This window comes from Miscanthus floridulus, chromosome 2 (genome assembly GCF_019320115.1).
Source record: "Miscanthus floridulus cultivar M001 chromosome 2, ASM1932011v1, whole genome shotgun sequence".
Taxonomy (NCBI): domain Eukaryota; kingdom Viridiplantae; phylum Streptophyta; class Magnoliopsida; order Poales; family Poaceae; genus Miscanthus; species Miscanthus floridulus.
The window spans coordinates 176,310,001-176,329,168 of NC_089581.1; the positions used below are offsets into that span (position 1 = coordinate 176,310,001).

The following is a 19,168-nucleotide window of genomic DNA, read 5'->3' on the forward strand; positions in this document are numbered from 1 at the left end:
GAAAATTATAATGGTGTTTCTCCAATTAACCCAATAATAAAAGGCAACAAATAACGAATTACTCCTACTAGCAGAACGTAATAACAAATAATCTCTGTCCATCACTTCTTCCAAGTTTCTGCCTGCGTATTACTAGTTTCCAGTGCGATCGATGGGCTCACATGTCCTGTGTTTCCCATAAACTGGCCCTGCATCGCGCATTCCAAGCAATGGGGACGAGACCAGTCTCAAGTAAGATGTTTCCCACAACAAAGGCTAGGCCGCTGATGATAAGCAAATGTTCCCACAAACTGCCATTCTCTTATCTATGCAGGACTGGTGATGATAAGCAAGTGTTCGTTCCACAATTGAAATCATCTATGCAGAACTTGTGAGTTGGCAAGTATTTGGCATATACAGCAGGTAACACGCAGTGATAAGCCCACATCATCTGAGCAAGACGAAGCACCATTCATGGTGGCGCCGCATTTGTATTGCTACTGTGACGAGACACGGAAGGTTACTATCTATGGAATACTCCAAACATGGCCCTTCTGTTCTGGTACAAGTACAAAACAAGGCTGCAAAAAGTAGCACGCCGTGGCTCAGCAAGTTCCAGATTATATGATCTCGATCAAGGTTGTCCATCTGATTTGGGGAAGCTGGTCGCGACGCGCTCAGGGAAGGGATCAGTTATTGCTTCAGTGGAGCTTTCTTCACCCTGTCAGATATCCGATCAGGTGCGTTCGTGTGCGACTTGAACCGGCCTCGCCCACCCTCCTCCTTTTCCTGAAAGTTTCAGTTAACAGGTTTTAGCGCCTTCGCAGCTAACCTTTAAAGTAATAATTTCTCTGTATTTATATATTGCTTCGAGATGTGACCAAATCAGACAAGGGGAAATCATAACCTTCTTCTTTACTATCTGAATGACATCCTCGTCTTGAACACCATGGCTGAGGCCACAATGCTGTGGATAGTGCCTTGCGCTGATTCCCCATACAAGCACATACTTCACATCCTTGAGCAAACTTCTATGGATATGATTGCAGAAGTCCTCGACTGTGCAACCACCTCTATCCTGATGGTACACAACACGGGTGTCAGCCAGCCTATTCCCCCTGTTCCTTGGAAAAGCAAGAGTGAAAAGCAACCGAGGGAAGGAAAGAGAACGTACAGTAGAAAGAACAACTGGATCTGTGAAATCAGGCTGCTGGCCCTGTGGCTTTGTATACACCCTCACTAGGCCCATCTCATCCCACATTCTTGCCAGTAGCCTGTCCAAGTTCAGCTGCAAAGAACAAATAGTTTCAGTCACAATGAAAAAAATAAAGAGATATAAAACAGAATCAACTGTGGAGAACTCAAAGTGCACCGTCATTTAGAGATGCCAATAAAGCAATATAACTTTCAGGGACGACAAGCAAAACAAGGATCATTACAAAATTCGATAGATATGCAGGTGATGGATGAAACATGCCTTCAAATTGCAGCTGATCACTAGTGAATTTGGTTGCCGAGCAAGCTTATCCACGTCATCAATACCAACAACATCAATCTTGTTATATACGTAAACACATTTTATGTACTTTCGATTTCCTTCAATAACGTCAATGAGATCATCCACAGTAGCATCTTCACGGAATAACACCTAAAATAAACAAAATAGTTGAGTCGACAGCAAAGACATGCACATGCATACCCAAAAGCATGTCCACGCACCTCAGCATTGTGAATTTTGTACTCGTGCAGAATCTGATAGCAGAGCTTCTCATCAATATGAGTCAAAGGCACTGTAGTATTGAAAGAAATGCCGCCAGTCTTCTTCCTTTTGAAGTATATCTATTTGTACAAAAGGGTGCCAAGAGAGAACATAGAAGGTATAAGTGCACACCCCCACAAGTCAGAAGCAGCAGAGCATAGTTGGTGACACAAAACTACATATTTAGGCCTCCTCCAAGAGCCATGGTCATAGAGTTTGTTGGTCAAGTTACATAATTATTGGGTCAGCACTTGTCAATAAGACAACAATTCAAAATTCATGTAGTATAGGGTAAGAATGTTCAGTGAGAAGTAAAAAAGTGATTTGGAGCTTGCTAAACTGCCCATGGTAAGTCGAACCTTACCTTGCACCCTCCATCCCATGGTATCCACACCCAACATACACATCATATAGTACCCAAATGTTGCATCTTGAGTCATAGATATGACAACTTCAGCAGCCAACAAATTTGAAATAGTGTTTTGTGTAGATACAAGACTCATTTTATGCCATTGACATACTGCACTTGCAACGATTACATCACGGGATCCAAGCCTACCTACACGGCTATACCTGCATTTCACCTCTTGGTGTTACTACATGCGAAATTAATGTATTCCTGCTAAGTAAGGACTATGGAGTAGGAGTGTAGGTCGGTGAGATCCATTAGCTGAATAAACTTTTGGCTGCTTTATGATAATTAAGAATACAGAAGGGCGGGCCTGGTGCAAGCGGTAGAGTCTTACCGCCTGTGATCGGAAGGTCCTGGGTTCGAGCCGCGGTCTCCTCGCATTGCACAGGCGAGGGTAAGACTTGCCACTGACACCCTTCCCCAGACCCCGCACAGAGCGGGAGCTCTCTGCACTGGGTACGCCCTTTTTTATGATAATTAAGAATACAATACTAGCATAAGAGAATACAATTAGTTGCAGTTATGGTCTGGATGAATTATGCATCTAGTCAGACCGTCAGATCTCCATGGAATGATAGGTTTAGAAATTCATGCAATACAGGTCATCCAATACAGATTATGGGGGCACCCTGCACTAGAGATGCCATGGGAAGTGGCATTCATTGGTTGGCGACTTCAGGCTCATGAGTCATGATTCAGACACTGCCTTTCACTGTGGGCCTGACATAGGTACATGATCTATGGACTAGAATCGTGCCCAACATGTTCAGAATGTTCCATTCTTCGAACCACATTTAAAGAATGACTTATCTGAGCACCCAAAGGTCTAACAATTAAAGTGTTCCATATGTATACTCGTGTCGGTATCTGCATTTGTTTATATTTGTCACACTTTCAACTATGCATGCATATATACCTGGGGAGGCCTTTGGTTAAGACGGAGTCCGACAGCTTCCAATTCTCTAGTTAATATTTGGCGATGTCCTTCACTCTGAAATGAAATTTAGAACAGTCATGTAATAAACAAACGGAAATGAGATAAGGCTTAAAACATGAAAGAATCGGAAGTTCGTCCGTTGCAAATCTTCTTACACACTAAGACACTCCATCACATCACACCTGATGTGCAAACCATCTACCCTTGATCTAGACGTTCACTACGATTATGCAAGAACTTTCAAGCAACTATATTACTTTTAAAAGGTTCCACAAAAATATTTAAGAAGTAAGAACAGACTTTCAAGTAATCATAAGTAATACCTTCAGTGATGTAGATTTGAGGCTCAATGGCTTACTCAGTAACACTACAAGCTTTTAGTTACAACTAAAAAGCTGAAATTGTAGAACAAATGAAGCAATTAACATGCAATTTGAAATGTGCTATATTTTTGCTTTTCCATCCATAAGCTGCAACTTTATTTTTCCACATGTCCCAGAACCAAGACTTAGCATTACACCCGATATGCTATTTTTATGCTCTTTCATCCATAAGCTGCAACTTTATTTTTCTGTGCCATTTCTTGCCACCATACCCTTGTCCAACCAAGTAGCACAGTACCAAACCACCACGGATTTTCCTAGCTCTTCTATCTTTGTTGCATTCGTTCTCCTAACTTGCCTATCCTTTTAGTGAATTTTCTTATCGCTTCTTCCATTTAATCCATTTTTTGTAACTGCCCATGTTGTTACATACAACTCTGATATGATAATTTTGTGATGTGATGCATATTTGCAAAGGAAGCTAGTCAATAAACTTGATTGTGGAAGTAGTTATCTAAAGACTTCAATAGTAATATTATTTTGGTAAGGAAAACGTGGTATTTTAGCTCTTGTCAGGAATTAGATTAAATTATGAGGACTGAAATATTCTGTCTATGAGAGGCACAGAGTGCCCATAAACTTGACATCTGACCCTCCCCTCTCACCTAACATAAAATCTTGATATGCTTCGAAAACTTAGCTGTCCTAAGGATAGAATAAAGATAACAGCAGAAGTGAAGCAAAGATTCTTCAATCAAATACTAACCTTTGAGGCATCCAGAACCATCAGCACAAGATCTGATGACTTTGCAACAGCAATAACCTGAAAACAGCCCCGGCATATTAGTAAAAAAACAATTCACTAATTTTATGCGGATAAAAGAAATCAGCATATACAAAAACAGTTAAGCATTAGCAGCATTTACCTGCCTACCGCGCCCCTTGCCTTCAGAGGCTCCTTCAATGATACCAGGAAGATCGAGAAGCTGGATTTTGGTATCATTGTAATGAATAATTCCAGGAATGCAAGTAAGTGTTGTGAACTCATATGATGCAGCTTCAGAATGTGTCCCAGTCAACATCGTTAAAAGAGTTGACTTTCCAACACTGCAAGATATATTATCATAAGTCACAACACACGAGTATGAGACATATTGTACTCCCTCTGACCCCAAAGACAAGTCCATTAGGACATCACCGTAGCCCCAATATGACCCTCAACTAGGACTATCAATCTCTATGACAATATACTATTTTAAATAGAAGAGTTATATAGTATAAAAGTTTTTTTTTTACAATGAATCTAGTTACGTCAATCTTATGCTGTAAATCCAAGTACAAGTCCCTTGGAACATCACCGCAGCCTCCAATATGACCCCTGGACTAGGAATATAAATACTATGACAATATACCATTTAAAATAGAATAATTTTCTAGTATAAAAGTATTTTTTTACAATAAATCTAGTATGTCAATCTTATGCTGTAAATCTATATGATTTTGAAGATATTGTTAATCAAAGTTAAAAGATTTGACCACCATATCCTAAATAGACTTATATTTCAGATCTGAGGTAGCAGTTATAATCTTATTGGTTGACAACACTGAACATTTTATGCCTTGCATTACCATTGAGAGAGAGAAAACAAATCTACTGCTTAGTAATCAAATATCCATACATCCCATTTTGATATATACAAGGCAGTAGCTATGAGAGTTAGTTTGCCAGACATACATGAGTCAAAAATAAAAGGCAACAGATGACATGTGTTGAACATATAGGGTTGTTTACTTGATTATAACGGACTCCAAGAATTACAAATCCACTCGTACAAACTGAAACTGAAAGATTTGAAACACTTGACTTTCTGGTAGTCAAGTAGTAGGCTCAAGTGGGAGGAGACCTGGGAAATCCAATAAGTGCAACACGACCATGCCCAAACTTTGTGACTTCAAAACCATCTCCGCCTCCGCTGGAACCCTGTATGACCAACAGGTGAGATGAAGCAAATGCAAGTCCCACGTACGTTAAGGCTGCTACTTAGCCTTTTTAGACTATGCTGCTACTTTAAAAAACTTTGAAGGAATGAAGAAACAACAAATACTAGCTTCACTTCATGGTCTAATTTGCCACCCAAATTACCACAGAAAAGTATGTAAGCGAATTTCAAGGTTCTGAATTTCTGAAGTGGTTTCACAACCCCGTTGATACCTTTGGAGGCTCTAATAGTTGTGTCCTTAACTTTGCTAGCTTTGCCTTCAGTTGTCCAAGATGATATTCTGAATGACAGACAATGGAAAAATATTATCAGATACAACATGCTGCAAAATTAGGGGAAAATGCAGCAACCAAAAGGTACTCATAGATAAGTACAGGCATTTATGATGAGTTTCCTTTTTTCAAAATAAAAGAAATTGTTTTATTAAGATCCATGGCCTTGTCAGGGCAGAGAATCCGCACCTGTTTGCATATAGAGGATAGTATCTGACTGATTGTTCATCAATACTTAACTGGCTTGAGTAAAATATTTATATATTGTTGTTTAATTCACTAGTCCAAATTATGTCTACATTAAAATTTGTTACGAATCTACTAGCAGATGGTCAAATTATACAGTTTGTGGTCATCGTCATAAATATCTATAGCACTGAACAGGAATACGATCAGATATTCTAGATACAAAACCTGCTGAAAGGCAATTCATGATTAGATATGTGCTCCTCTGGAAACATCACAGCACAGTTTCATCCAAAAGGAGAGATGAGACGATGAACATGAATTGCATAGCTGAAAGACACCGGCAGTGAAGACAGCAAAACCTGTTGCTTTATTTTTCTGAGTCCGAGCCATCTCGGCCTCAATCTCCTTGATTCTCTCGAGGATACCCATCTTCTATCTCGTGCTGTATGCAGCTAGCTCCGGGCTTACAGGAATCGCAAGCAATACGCGCTGTACCCTGACAACTCGATTAGATCCGAATACAAGTAGCTAGATAGAAGCTAGGGTTGTCTTGCTCGGTTTCCCACGGCAGGAAGGGAGGAAAAGGGGCGGACAAACCTGGTGTGCGCTCGTCGCCAACGAAAGGCACCAGGCGGAGGGCGGAGGGCGGAGGCGGCGGTAGCCTAGTCGTCGCCGCGAGAGAGTGAGCGACAAAGAGAGAGCTCGCGGCGTGACCGGCGGCGGCGGTATACCACCAGTCCGGAAGCTGGGGGACGCTGGGCGCTGGGCGCTGGGCGCAACCGCACGGTGCTTCTCCTGGGCCGTTGGGCCGTTTCCCTTTTTCACGCAAAAATTCTTTTGCAGATTTGTTTCTTATTTCTTTCTTTTTTGTTTTTTATTAGTGCTTCTTTTTAGGAACAACAGTGCCAACGGCGAAACGCTGATTTTAAATTAGTTTTTTTTCGTGACTGCTGATTTAAATTAGTTCATTGACGAACTGAGAAGGTGAGCCAGCGCAGGTCCTTCCGGGACGGTCGGGGTCCCAGGAAGGTGCCGAGTTGGCGCTCTAGCCTCCCGTAATTGAAGCCGAGGAGATGGTCGCTCCCAGGGGCTCGCGCCTCCGGTGCGTGCAACTGCAGCTCCTCAAGCGCCTCGATGATCGCGTCGAGGCCGGCGAAGTGGAGAGGCTGGGCGGCGGCGGGAACCTGCGCCAACTCTCCCTCCATCATAACGATGAAGTCCAGGTTCCCGAAGCGCACGTGCAAGCCCGAGACCCAGCTGACGCCGTGACTGGCCATATGAGGCCTGATGTGGACTTCGAGGCGCGCAAAAAGCCCCTACCTGGCGCGCTAACTGTCGGTGTTTTTGGACCACCGATGAGTAAATTTATATTTGCGTGTCTGGCTCGGATGCTGTGCTCGGAGGACATAAGGGTTTATACTGGTTCGGGCGGAACGTCCCTACATCCAGTTCACCGTTGCTCGTGTTACCGGCACTTGGTTTGCAGTAGGGGTTACAAATAGTCGAAAGAGGAAAAGGATCCCAAGTCTCTGGTGGAAGGAGTGAATCGGGTGCTGAGAGCTCGCTTGTCGCTCAGCCGTGTGTTCGTATCGTGCTCTTGTGTTTAGTTGTCTCGTGTCGATTGTCGATCCCCCTGTTGGGGCGCCCTGCTTCTCCTTTTATAGGCGAAGGGAAAGCGGGTTACAGAGGAGAAAAATGATAAGAACGAGAGAGAAGAAGGCTTCCACGGTTGTCGGGTCCTTCTTCTCCTTCATGCGGGTCCCACCGATCCTGTAGACGTCAACAGAGACGGCTTCATGCCGCAGCCCTGTTCGTCACTGGCGTCCATGCGCAGGCATCACCTGCCGGTCATGGCGTCCCACTCCGTCCCGGCGGACTATTGTGGTGAACTGACGCGCTTGTCAGCATCCGTACGAGGATTAGGCAGAACAGTACCGGCACGCCCGACACTGTTTTTGATGTGAATCGCCAAGTATGGCCCGTCACGGCTACGGGTTACATCGAGGCGTGCCAGCCTCTTCCCTAGCAGTCAGAGTTTTGACCCAGGGCCATACGCTTGGACCTAGAGTGGTTGACGGCGGTATGGGTCCCCGTCGGACGAGACAGAACCCGCGTCCTCGAGGTCGGGCGAGACGGAGCCTGCGACCTTGGGCGAGATGAAACCTGCGTCCTTGGGGTCAGGCGAGACGGAGCCCGCACCAAGGGATCGAGCAAGGCGGAGCCCGTGGCCTTAAGGTCAGGCGAGACGGAGCCCACGACGTTGGGGTCGGGCGAGACAGAACCCGCACCCAAGGGGTCGGACGAGGCGAAGCCCGCGGCCTTGGGGTCGGGCGAAACCTTTTAATACGTCTCGAGCCATCCGGGGGAGTCAGTGTGGACGCTAACTTTCTTGCTTTGGGTATCCCTAATAACAATACCCGACACATTGTTTCTAAAACTACCACATCACATACGTGAAATGAAATAAGTACGAAACATACATGCCCGATAAATAGTTCCATTCTATTGTTTCATTGCTATTTAATTTTGTGACTCTTATAGAATTATAGTAATCATGTCAACTCACTTATTCTCTTTATTTTTAAAAATGTTGTCATGTTACTCAAAATTGTCTATGTGACAACTTACTAAATACAGATGAAAATTCCACTAAGACTGGCCTAAGGTGGAATATTTTTTCTCGTGTGAACTTTAAACCATTTTTGCAGTGGTGAATTTTGAACATCCTTTTCAATATAAAACAATTTTTTTGAAACATTTTTTTCTTGGAAATGGATCATATTTTGTCCCAAATATAGAGTTATTCTCGTGGACATCGAGCATTGTCCTGCTCAATAACAGATAAAAATGTTCCAGCTTCATTAGAAAATGTTCTTGAAAAATATAATCCAAACATACTCGTTTTTTAAGGAAAAATAATACAAGAAACACAATGGTGGATCTTTTATGTTTCAAGTTTTTTCTGTACACAAGGGGTGACGTTAGCGGTGAGAACAAACATGTCCTGCACTGCACGTGCTCCTCGGATGAATCATATGAAGAAGTGGACAACCTTCAAAGTCTTTGTTTTCATGATCTTGTACTTTATGAAAAACTTATTATGAAGTGCTCTATAAAAGTATTAAACAATCACTCTAAAATAACACAGTGGAAGACCATATACTTCATGGGTTCATCCATCAGATTCTCTGCCGGATCACTCTTCTCAGCATATTGACTTAGGAGTAATTTGGTTATAGCTCCTAGCTTCGAGGTCTGTTTTATATGGTCGTATATGTTGAAAAAATTGTGAAATACTTTATAAGATTTTGCATAGCCTGTCAACTTTGAACTCGATTAGAAAATAAGTGGAGGTAATAGGACGCTTTATGGTTTTGAAGAAAAATCAATGCTAGATTCATGTTTCTTCTTTGAGGAGGTCTGAAGCCATATTTTTGGTATATTATACAAAAAAAGATTCATATCTCTTAGGAGCCGTTTGGATTCTTTTATTTTGGAGGAATTGAAATTCACTTAATGGATTAGGCTATTTGGCATGGAATTTGACATTCCACCACTTTCCAAAGCCCACAATAAGCATATCTCAAATTCATAGGGTGTGAGATAGAAATGGATTCTATAGACCACTATGATATATTTCTACTCCCCAAATTATAGTTCTCTACAAAAGAAATGTAACATATAAATATGTTCCTCGTATGGCTAACAATAATATACAAATATATTCCATATACAACTACATTAGCTTAATTAATCTATGTCTAAATTGTAACTATTAGAATGAATTCAATTCCAAGGATCTAAACATGCCCTTATAATGATAATCGATTATAGATGGTATAAAATAATTAGATCAACCTTCTATATAAGTTGTACTTTATATGATGTGTTTGGTTGCTTGCATTATCTATATCTAGATATGTGCAACGTAGTTTTTCCATGTTTTGTTGCATGAAGAGGCTCTTGTGCAGATTTGCACAATACTCAAAGCTTATGTTGCATTAACAAGTACATCAAATTTACTCGTATTAGGCAATGCATGTTTACATAACCTGATGCGATCCAGAAAATATATTTTCATCCCACCTACTAGAACAGGAAGGTGAATGAATGCAACACTGTGTAACCAACTAAAACAATCTTACTTTGCATTTGCACGTGTGTGATAACCAAACATTTCAACACATTGCATTTATGCTGGCATAGATTATATTGCATTAGAGCTACCACAGACAACCCATCACACATATACAGGATTGTCAAAATAGATCTCCTATAGAGCTATGCGTTGTCTGGTATAACTTCTATGATCTCCTATAGAGATATGTCATGTACTCATGTTTATGATTTTTTTATGGCTACACTTTTCTCCATAGCTTCCATTTATTTATACGTATACTATACTAAAACACAGAATCAGGGCCGGAGCTAGAGCTAATTTGATAAGGGTGCACTTGTCTTGTGGGTGCACAAGCTTTTATCACGAATGTGTGAATATAGTAAAAAATTAAACATTATCACTGTTTTTTTTTAGCTTGTGCATGGGTACGGGCGCATCCACAAATTTTTACATGGATCCGCCCATGCACAGAATCTTGGTTGAACCAACTTATTTTAACCAATAGCTTATCGAGTAGTTCTCCCAGGTATACCAAACGGCCATACACACATGCCCTAGCAGCGGTCAGACCTGAGGGAGGTGCACTGGCGTACCCACGTGGTCCAACTGTATTTAAATAATATCATTAAATGTTCAACGACAAGCTGGAATAGCTCAGTTGGTTAGAGCGTGTGGCTGTTAACCACAAGGTCGGAGGTTCAAGCCCTCCTTCTAGCGCATATTTTTATGTTTGACCCCCTTTAATTGTTTCAACTCATTTTGCAAATCATCTTTTTTTAAGAAAGTGACTCCCTTTATTTGTTTCAACTCAATTTTTTTCAAATCAATTCATCTTTTCTGGAGAAAGTGACTCCCTTTAATTGTTTCAACTCATTTTGCAAATCATCTTTTTTGAGAAAGTGACTCCCTTTATTTGTTTCAACTCAATTTTTTTTTTCAAATCAATTCATCTTTTTGGAGAAAGTGACTCCCTTTAATTGTTTAAACTCATTTTGGTTCACACGTTTTTTTCCCTTATGTTTCAAATCATTTCATTTTGGTTCACATGCTTTTTTCTTGTGTTCTTTTTTTGGAGAAAGTGGATCCATATATGCATTTTCCAATTTTTCTTGACCATTTCCATTATTCATCTTTCTAGTGTTTGCTTTACTCTTCTAGAAAAAAGTTATTTCGCTCAACAAAAGTGTCTTTTGGGAATTTTTAGATGTCTGCGAGGACTGTACTGTATATACAGTAGTGTACATAGATAAAAATGACCCTTTTATTATGCATCGTTTCTAGTTTCCTCCACAATTTCCATTATCCACCCTTCTAGCGTTGGTTTTATTTTTCAAAAGCAGTTTTCACTCAAAGAAAGCACCTTTTTGGGTAATTCTATAGGTTCGCAAGGATGTACTATGCGTATATGGTGGTGTGCACGGATAAAATAAATAAAGTTGTGAACTCTAGGGCACGAGAAGAAAAAGAGAGAAAAAGTGTGGGTGAGGTGCGGATGCCGGCGAAGGTGGCCGAACGTCGTCGGGTCAATGATAGCTTGCCCATGCTCGAGCATCATGGGAGCCCATGTGGAGGACAGGAGGAGATGGAGTGGAGGAAATGGAGTGTGATGCCGAAATAAAGGTCTAGCATTTTTTTGATAGGGAAGTTCTAGATCTTGAGAATATTATTCTGGAGGATGACTTCCTCCTCATCGTTTCAAAGCCAAACACTAAACAAACTGGAATATTCCACTTTATCTCTATTATGTTCTCAAACCAAACGCTACCTAGGAATACCACTTAAGGTCTTGTTTGGATACATATGTATCCACCTCAATCCATATATATTGGAGTGAAATGGAATGCAATTTAGTTTAATTTTACTCCAATCTACTTCAACACATATGAATTGAGACGAATATATGTATATCAAACAAGGCATAAGAGAGCTGAAACAGAAATGGGAGTGTTAATAAACCTGTTCCGTACCCAAACCAAAATGTTACCTAGGAATACACGGGGCTGTCGAGCTGAGGCATCCAGGAAACGGGGAAATGGGAGTGCTAGTGAACGATGCTGGTCCACTACGGCCCATGTCCCTAGCTCGTATAAGGCCCGTAACCAAGTAGCCCGTCCAGCCCAACCTATTAATCCATTTTGCAGCAGGTTGGCTTGTGGCTATATAAAGGAGCACACCCACCCACCGGGCCGCGAGCCCATCCTTGGCAAATCCGATCCACCTCTCTCTTCCACTACGCTGCTCCCGTCCCGACCGGTCAGCGATGATTTTTTTTATTATTTTTAACATTTTTTTAAAACTATTTTTAAATTTGACACTGTTTTTTTTTCAAAACTAACATTTTTGGACGCGCCTGTTCGCATGGCACGACGAAATCACTCTGCCGCGCCATGCGTGGCGGCGCGGTAGAAGCGGCGACGTGGCAGGGACCAGGTCCGCTGAACGCTGATGTGGCCGGGGCTACTGCGCGCGCGGATCTGGGCACGGCACTAACGCGCCAGCTGCCATGGCACAGAAAGGCTGACGCGCCCCCAGCCCTGAGCGGCGGTCAAAGAGGTAGCAAATGAAACAAGGCACTTCTGTTATGTTCTCACATGAGCCAAGTTATTTCGTCGTGTCGGTTTAACGAATAGGTCAGTAGGAAGGTTAAGTGCATGAGACAATCAATACACAAGTTCAGCAATACTAACTTGTACACGTCCCTAAGTTCATCACAAGTTCGACAATACTTCTGTTCGACATAAGTTCAGTAAGTCATAACTACGACACAAGTTCATCAATACATAAGTTCAACATTACTCGACATACTACATGTTCCATCAATATGTGGGTGTCCGAGTACAAGTGCATCATGTCATCCTAAAGAACTCCTACAACCCAGGAGTATATGGGTACCGTGGACGTCGCTGCCTCTTCGGACGTGAAGGCAGCACGTTAGGGGTGAACCCAACGTCGGTACGATCTCGCTGGCGGTACACTCGACGGTACTGTTGAGTGTAACTAGGACCCTGCAATTATAATATAAGCATCATTACTTACAATGTTTAAGTAATTATGACGTATATGGCGAAGGGTTGTTTCAAGTATCTTTTCGTCGAACTGTGTAGGAAATGGCGCATCACCAAGCTGAGACATCCTAATCTCATCGTAGTCCTCGTCCTCCTCAACGTCGTGCTCTGCAGGACCCTTGCCTGCATTGTCGAGAGTATGAACATAAGAGGTCCCAACAACCATCGTGTCGAAAGAACCTGCTCGTGTCGGCATAGTGCTCGAGCGTAAGGAACTAGATAGGTCTGGGTCATAGGACATCTCCCATGGAGTATCCACCCAGCTGAGCTTCTGTGTCAGCTTCTTGCAGCTCCTCCTCACTTTCTATAAAAAAAGAAAATACAGATGAATGAGTCATGAGAACCATTTAACCACTGTCATGACTTTGAGAATAGAATGTACATCGACGAAGACGTATAGAATGTCGTGCGACTCCCCTCTGATATCGTGAAGTTGCACGACTGCTTCGTTGAACAGACTTATCAACTGTGTTGCCTGCATACACAATCAAGGTAAGTTCGTATCACTACAATTTATAGGAACGTCGACGTGCAGTTGTATTGAAATTTAAATTTCTTACCACGTATCTCTGTAGCGGGGCTCTCTAGAGCTATGTCTCCATCCTTGTCACCTCGTCGTATGCATCAGCGATGTCATCCTCATCTTCGTCCTCATCAATTGGCTTGTTAGTGTAGGGGCCTGCATATATGTGCGGTTACTCTTATGCAACCATTGGAGGTAGCGGTCGAAAGTTGCATTGGTCGTGCGGTGGATTCCTGGTGATCAGGACCCTTTGCCTATTCTCCCATTCGTGGATGTACCCCGCGCGCGTCACGGCCCAATTCTTCTCCTTGTACCTGTTCCTTCGATCGTACCTACAAATTTAACGTAAGTTAGTGGTTGTATATATGCACATGACCGCTAAATTATTATGTTATAGTCATCGCACCCGTGTAACTTTATGTCGGTTGTATACAACGGTGGTGGGCATGGCTGCAATCTTTCAAACTGCCTATACACCCTTATAGGGTAGTGCATCTTTACCACGTGGAAGAAAATTAGTGGCTCATTAAAAAACCACTCGTCCGACACTTTTCTCAGTGCGAGGACTCATGTACCCCTCTAGCTCGAATCTGGACTAAGAACACCAATTCACCTGAAAGTTAGGTAACTACTGTTAGATTGTGGGAATAATAAAAAAGCAACAATACCGACTAGTAGTATCAAAGTGGTCATTACCTAGTATTGTATCAGAACATCTAGCGTGTCCGAGTACTGCCTGTACCATCGCTTCGGGATCCCTCTAACTACCTCCGCTTTTTGCCAAACGTATAGAGCAGTCGATCCTACGTCCACGTGATTCCATGCCTGCATTGAATAGGATAGTCAGTCACAAGTGCAGCATCAAGTTTGAGGAAAATAAAAAATCGATGCACTTATAGGTAAATCATGAACAACGGGCCTCCCGACTGACCATCGCTCCCAACACCAAACCTGTAGTAGGTGGGAGCAACCTCCTAGGTTAGCACTTCCTGTACTGTGTAGGCAGGCAACGCAGAGCTGACGATAGATTCATACTAGGACCGCGATGTCCCTAGCTGTACGCTCCTATATTCTCCCATGGCTGGCTCAGTATGTTGAGGAAGGCCCTAGCTGATGGTGTTACCCGACGCGTCAGGGAACAGGAAGGCACCTAAGAAGTGCCACAGCCACACCTTAGCATACCTCTCGATCTCCTGCTCTAGAGTGCTTGGGTGCAGCGACATGCTTGAAGTTTTCTGTTATCCAGACCGAACTGACACCACATGTTTTTCTGAAATTTTTGAAGGACAATTACATGAGAGTCGAGGAAACAAAAATAAACATTAAATTAGATAAAGACAATACGCATCACAAAAGTTATGTACTACACCCTCCATTTAAATAGCAAAATAATTTACAGAATATGTAGATCAACGACAGACTTAGACCATAACATATATTTGTGATATAAGAGACCAAACAAAGACTTGCATGTGCTGGTGTCAAAATAGTAAATATTTGGAACGTAGAAATTCTTACTTTGCTCTCTTAGCATCCTCATCATCGGGTGGTCTTCTACCACAAAACTGCTTCACCAAGTCCATCCAGTAGTCATTATCAAGGATCCCAGTCACTGGAAGACCCCCAACCACATACACAGAATCATCTTCACGTCGTGCATCGTGATAGTCATCTCGGTGTAAGGAAGGTGGAAGGTGTGGGTCTCTGACCTCCACCTATGTGTTTTTAATTCAATACAAGAAGTTTTTTAATTAAAACAATGAGATAAATCAATGCTTTGTACTTCACAAAACGTGTATCAAATCATACCTATTGACAGCAACAGTGAGAAATGCAAGGTCGAGGATCGGTAGCCTAGTGTTAAAGACCCGGACGATCTCAAGGAAGCCGACACGCTATATGTATGGCTGGTATCGCTCGTCCCAGCGGTGTGGCTGGTGCGTGCGTAGTCTAAGAGGTTGCAAGTCCTCCCGAAGCTTCGACATGTGCTTGGCTTGGTGGTCCTTGTCATAGTGCACCTCATGAATGGGGTACTACGGATGATGATCCCTCATCCTGGTTCAAATTTCAAATGGAGATGGCCAGTCGGCGACAATGGTCGGTTGACAGCGGCCTACTTCTAGAGGGCGGCGGCAATGGCCAGCCGGCCGACGACAATCCCCCTTTTTTAGGATGACGATGGGCAGCGCAGCAATGTCCTTCACGGCTCGAGACAGTGTGGAGAGATGGAGGGGCGACGACAAGGACTGGGCGACGCGCGACAGTGGGGAGATGGCGGGCACTGGCGGCCGAGGTCGTGGTGGGCCGGCGCAGGCGAAGGCGGGCATGGCGTGGTGGCGGCGTGTGGCAGAACCTCCTAAGAAATCAGGCCCACGTGTATCTATCGTTGTCTTGACAGACCTCGGATAGCGAAACACGAGTTCCCAACAACTTAACAGGTCTGTCAGGTGTCCTCGGGAAACCCGAATCATCCATGATTCTCTTTTCAAACAGGATCCCAATCACAGACATTGCTAGATTACAACAATTTATTCAAATATATATACCAGAGTAAAAGATAGCGGAAGTCTTAAGATAACATAGTTACAAACCAGTTGTTTTTAAACTTACAATACCATAAGTGTCATACAACCTATAGTAGCGGGATAATATTACATTAACTTTATTTATCAAACAAACTAGTGCCTTGTCTAAAGGCCATTCATCACTCCTCATCAGTCATTGACTTCAAACACAGACATGCAGCAGGGACCAAAATAAGCCTGCGCATGTGACTCACCTGCAACAAGGGTTAACAAACCTCTGAGTATAAAGGTACTCAACAAGACTAACCCGACATAACGGGATGTAAGACTTTAGAGATGCAAGGGCTTGGGGCAAGGTAAGGATGTAGCAAGATTCAAAAGTTCTTTGCTAAAAGCTTATTATTCTTCACTCTATTTTCAAGTTTTACCACTAAGTCCTTTTTGTTCATTATCTCAACTAAATATACATTTCCCTATATTCCATTCCTTCTCATTTCATTCTTTTTCTCATATTTTAGTAATTCACCAGTCCTGCATTGTTTCTATAATGAATCGAGTCTCCATATCCACGGAGCACCGGCAATTCGAATTGATTCAAGTCCCAGCTAGGGATTCCTTATCACACGACATATGTAGAACTTAATCTTGCATATATCAACCTCGCTACCGGATCCTCCTATACTAAGCCGTCTCCACGCCACCCTGAGAACACAGCACACCTCAAATCTAGCCACATTCTAGCCACGAGGGTACACGCTACTCCCACCATCTCTTCACTCTCAGTGCGTGGGTATTCGTCTTAGTATCAGATTAGCCGAAGTAGGCTTACCGGAGTATATGACCAGTACTACAAAGTGTCTCGTTCAGAAGATCCACAATGAGTGGCCTTTAAGCGACATAGTCGGCAACATTACCCAACATTCAAGATAAGTCACCCGACTAGTCTCTAGTTCATTCTACCTTCTTTCTTTCTTTGGTCAGTATGCCATCTTTGATTGTATCAAAACTTTTACTTTAAAAGCCTTCCATAAAGCATACTAAGCATACTACGCCTTTGTAAATGAAAACATCTTCAAGGATGGTAAACAATTATCAAGGTAGGTAATGCATCAAGTAGGTAACATTTGAATTAAACAACTTAATACAATAAGTAACATAGGTGATAAACTTTTCAAAGTAAACAAGGTAATGGCTTAATGCATAAACCGGGGCTTGCCTTCGTTGACGATCTCAGGTTCCGGATCAGTACCACGATTATCGAATCCCGTGACAACCGGTGATTCTTTCAGAACTTGCTCAACTAGAATCGTTTCACTCTTGGGTTCTACACGAAACGATAACATATGCCTTAACATGATGATAATGTAAACATGATGCTTTCATGGTACATGAAGTGTAAAAACACCCCGCAAATGACTTTATTTCATGGTATAGTTGCAAGCCAACAAAATCAACTTGCAATCCTACCATCAAGAACCACACATGTGTCTTGACCAAATGGATCTTGAAACCCTACTAGTCACAAAACATGACCAAAACAAGATCCAACTACTAATCAAACACTTAGGGTTGGTCTTTACTTATTTTTGAATTAATCTGGAATTAAGCCCAAAAATGAACTTGTTCCAAATGACCTGAAAATTTTATGTAAGCTTCCTCATGACAAATTAGTATACCAAAACAAATTTCATAATTTTTGGAATTATACAGTGACCTACAAAAATCATGGAAATTGCATTTTTTAATTAATGGACTGAATATTTAAACATTAAAAATTTATTCAAATTTCAAGTTTCAAATTTTTAAATCATACTAGAACATGTACAGAAGCTACACACAAAATTTTAGAATTTTTGGAGCTATCATGAATTTCCTACAAATTCCCAAAGTTTTAGCACTATTCACAAATTCAGAAAATAAAAATCATCACTGTTCTTCTTCCTCACTCGCACTGACAGGCTGACCCCACCCGTCAGTGACTCAAACATATCACGACGGCGCTGCCCTCACTGATCGGCCTACAAAATACGCCAACGGTGACGCTCCGGCGAAGCCGACCTCACCAAAATGATCTATACCCTACTACGAACCCATCCCAGCCCTTAGAATGGCAGAAGGCACATCGGAGAAGACCCCACGCCGGCCATGGCGGCTCGAGCACGTCAGCTCACGGCGTAACCCCGACAAGACTACGGTAGAGTCAAAAGCGAAGTGAACTTCACGTTCAGTGGCTCACCACGGTCACGTCGATGCGCTTGATGAAGGCGGAGATGGTCTGGAATGGCCTAGCCACGTCGAGACGATGCTAGCGGAGCTCCGACCGGGCTCGGGGAAGAAGCAGTTGCGCCGGGCGACTCCGACCAACCCAAGTGGCGTAGACAAGCGACAGAGAGGCGCAAGGCCGAGGCGATCACGTAGGCGTAGCTGGGCACGACGGATGCTGCTCGACGGAGGCTACGGCGAGCGGCGGAGCAAGCTGGTGGCGGAGCAGAGCAGAAGGGGAAAAACGGGAATGACGACGGCGGCGGCTGCTATTTATAGCTGGGAAGGTGTTGCCCGGCGTCGACAGCGCACGCCCGCGCTCGCCACGGCACCGGCTGCGTGTAACATGCGAAGAAGCGGCGAAATCCGATCGGCGGTGACCTCCGCGTGGCGCCGGCGGCAAGCAGAGAGGTGGAGGTTGATTTTTGAAATAATTATAGAACTGCCACTACGTCCATTTTTAAATTACTCACAAATTTTCTAAAGAAGTTGAAAATCTCCAAAAATGAAAGTTGTTCAATTTTTCAAACTCTACAACTTTGCTTCTAGAAATATTTTCAAATTCTGCCTCTATTTTGAAATTTGAATTTGGGGTGCATTTGAGCATTTGAATAATTTCAAAATTACTCCAAATTTTATATGTAAACTTGAAAAACTTTGAATACCAAAGTTGATCTACATAAAATAATCTCCAACTTTGCTTTTTGCCTCAACCCCAAATTCCACATGAATTTTGAATTAGTAAAAAGGGGCAAAAATGACTTTTATAATTTGAATATGAATTCAAATTTGATTTGTCTTC

The 19,168-nt window shown here is 42.6% G+C and overlaps 1 protein-coding gene and 1 non-coding gene across 3 annotated transcripts; one reads left to right on the plus strand and one right to left on the minus strand.

The window, feature by feature from the left end:
• Window positions 1–280: 280 nt before the first annotated feature.
• LOC136535828 (developmentally-regulated G-protein 2-like) lies at window positions 281–6,661 on the minus strand. 2 transcript variants are annotated; one of them, XM_066528237.1, is made up of 12 exons: window positions 6,469–6,661; window positions 6,231–6,360; window positions 5,623–5,690; window positions 5,315–5,391; window positions 4,337–4,517; window positions 4,177–4,233; window positions 3,067–3,141; window positions 1,699–1,818; window positions 1,457–1,627; window positions 1,154–1,267; window positions 887–1,057; window positions 281–768 (listed from the first exon to the last, which is right to left on the minus strand). In XM_066528237.1, exons 2-12 carry the CDS (start codon window positions 6,298–6,300, stop codon window positions 673–675), a joined length of 1,200 nt encoding a protein of 399 aa, XP_066384334.1. In that variant the 5' UTR covers window positions 6,301–6,360; window positions 6,469–6,661; the 3' UTR covers window positions 281–672. The 2 variants fall into 2 exon arrangements, with proteins under 2 accessions (XP_066384334.1, XP_066384335.1); XM_066528238.1 differs by having other exon boundaries at window positions 6,231–6,367.
• A 3,973-nt stretch (window positions 6,662–10,634) lies between these two features.
• On the plus strand, window positions 10,635–10,708 carry TRNAN-GUU (transfer RNA asparagine (anticodon GUU)). Its single transcript has one exon. It is a non-coding gene; the product is annotated as a tRNA-Asn (tRNA).
• The last annotated feature ends 8,460 nt before the right edge of the window (window positions 10,709–19,168 follow it).

What these genes read in the sequence shown, in the direction of transcription:
- LOC136535828 (XM_066528237.1), bottom strand. Translation starts at nt 6,300, where the DNA reads ATGGGTATCCTCGAGAGAATCAAGGAGATTGAGGCCGAGATGGCTCGG. An exon ending in AACTATTAGAGCCTCCAAAG is followed by an intron (nt 5,392 to 5,622) that starts GTATCAACGGGG and finishes TTGGTCATACAG; the next exon opens with GGTTCCAGCGGAGGCGGAGA. An exon ending in TGGTTCTGGATGCCTCAAAG is followed by an intron (nt 3,142 to 4,176) that starts GTTAGTATTTGA and finishes ATTTCATTTCAG; the next exon opens with AGTGAAGGACATCGCCAAAT.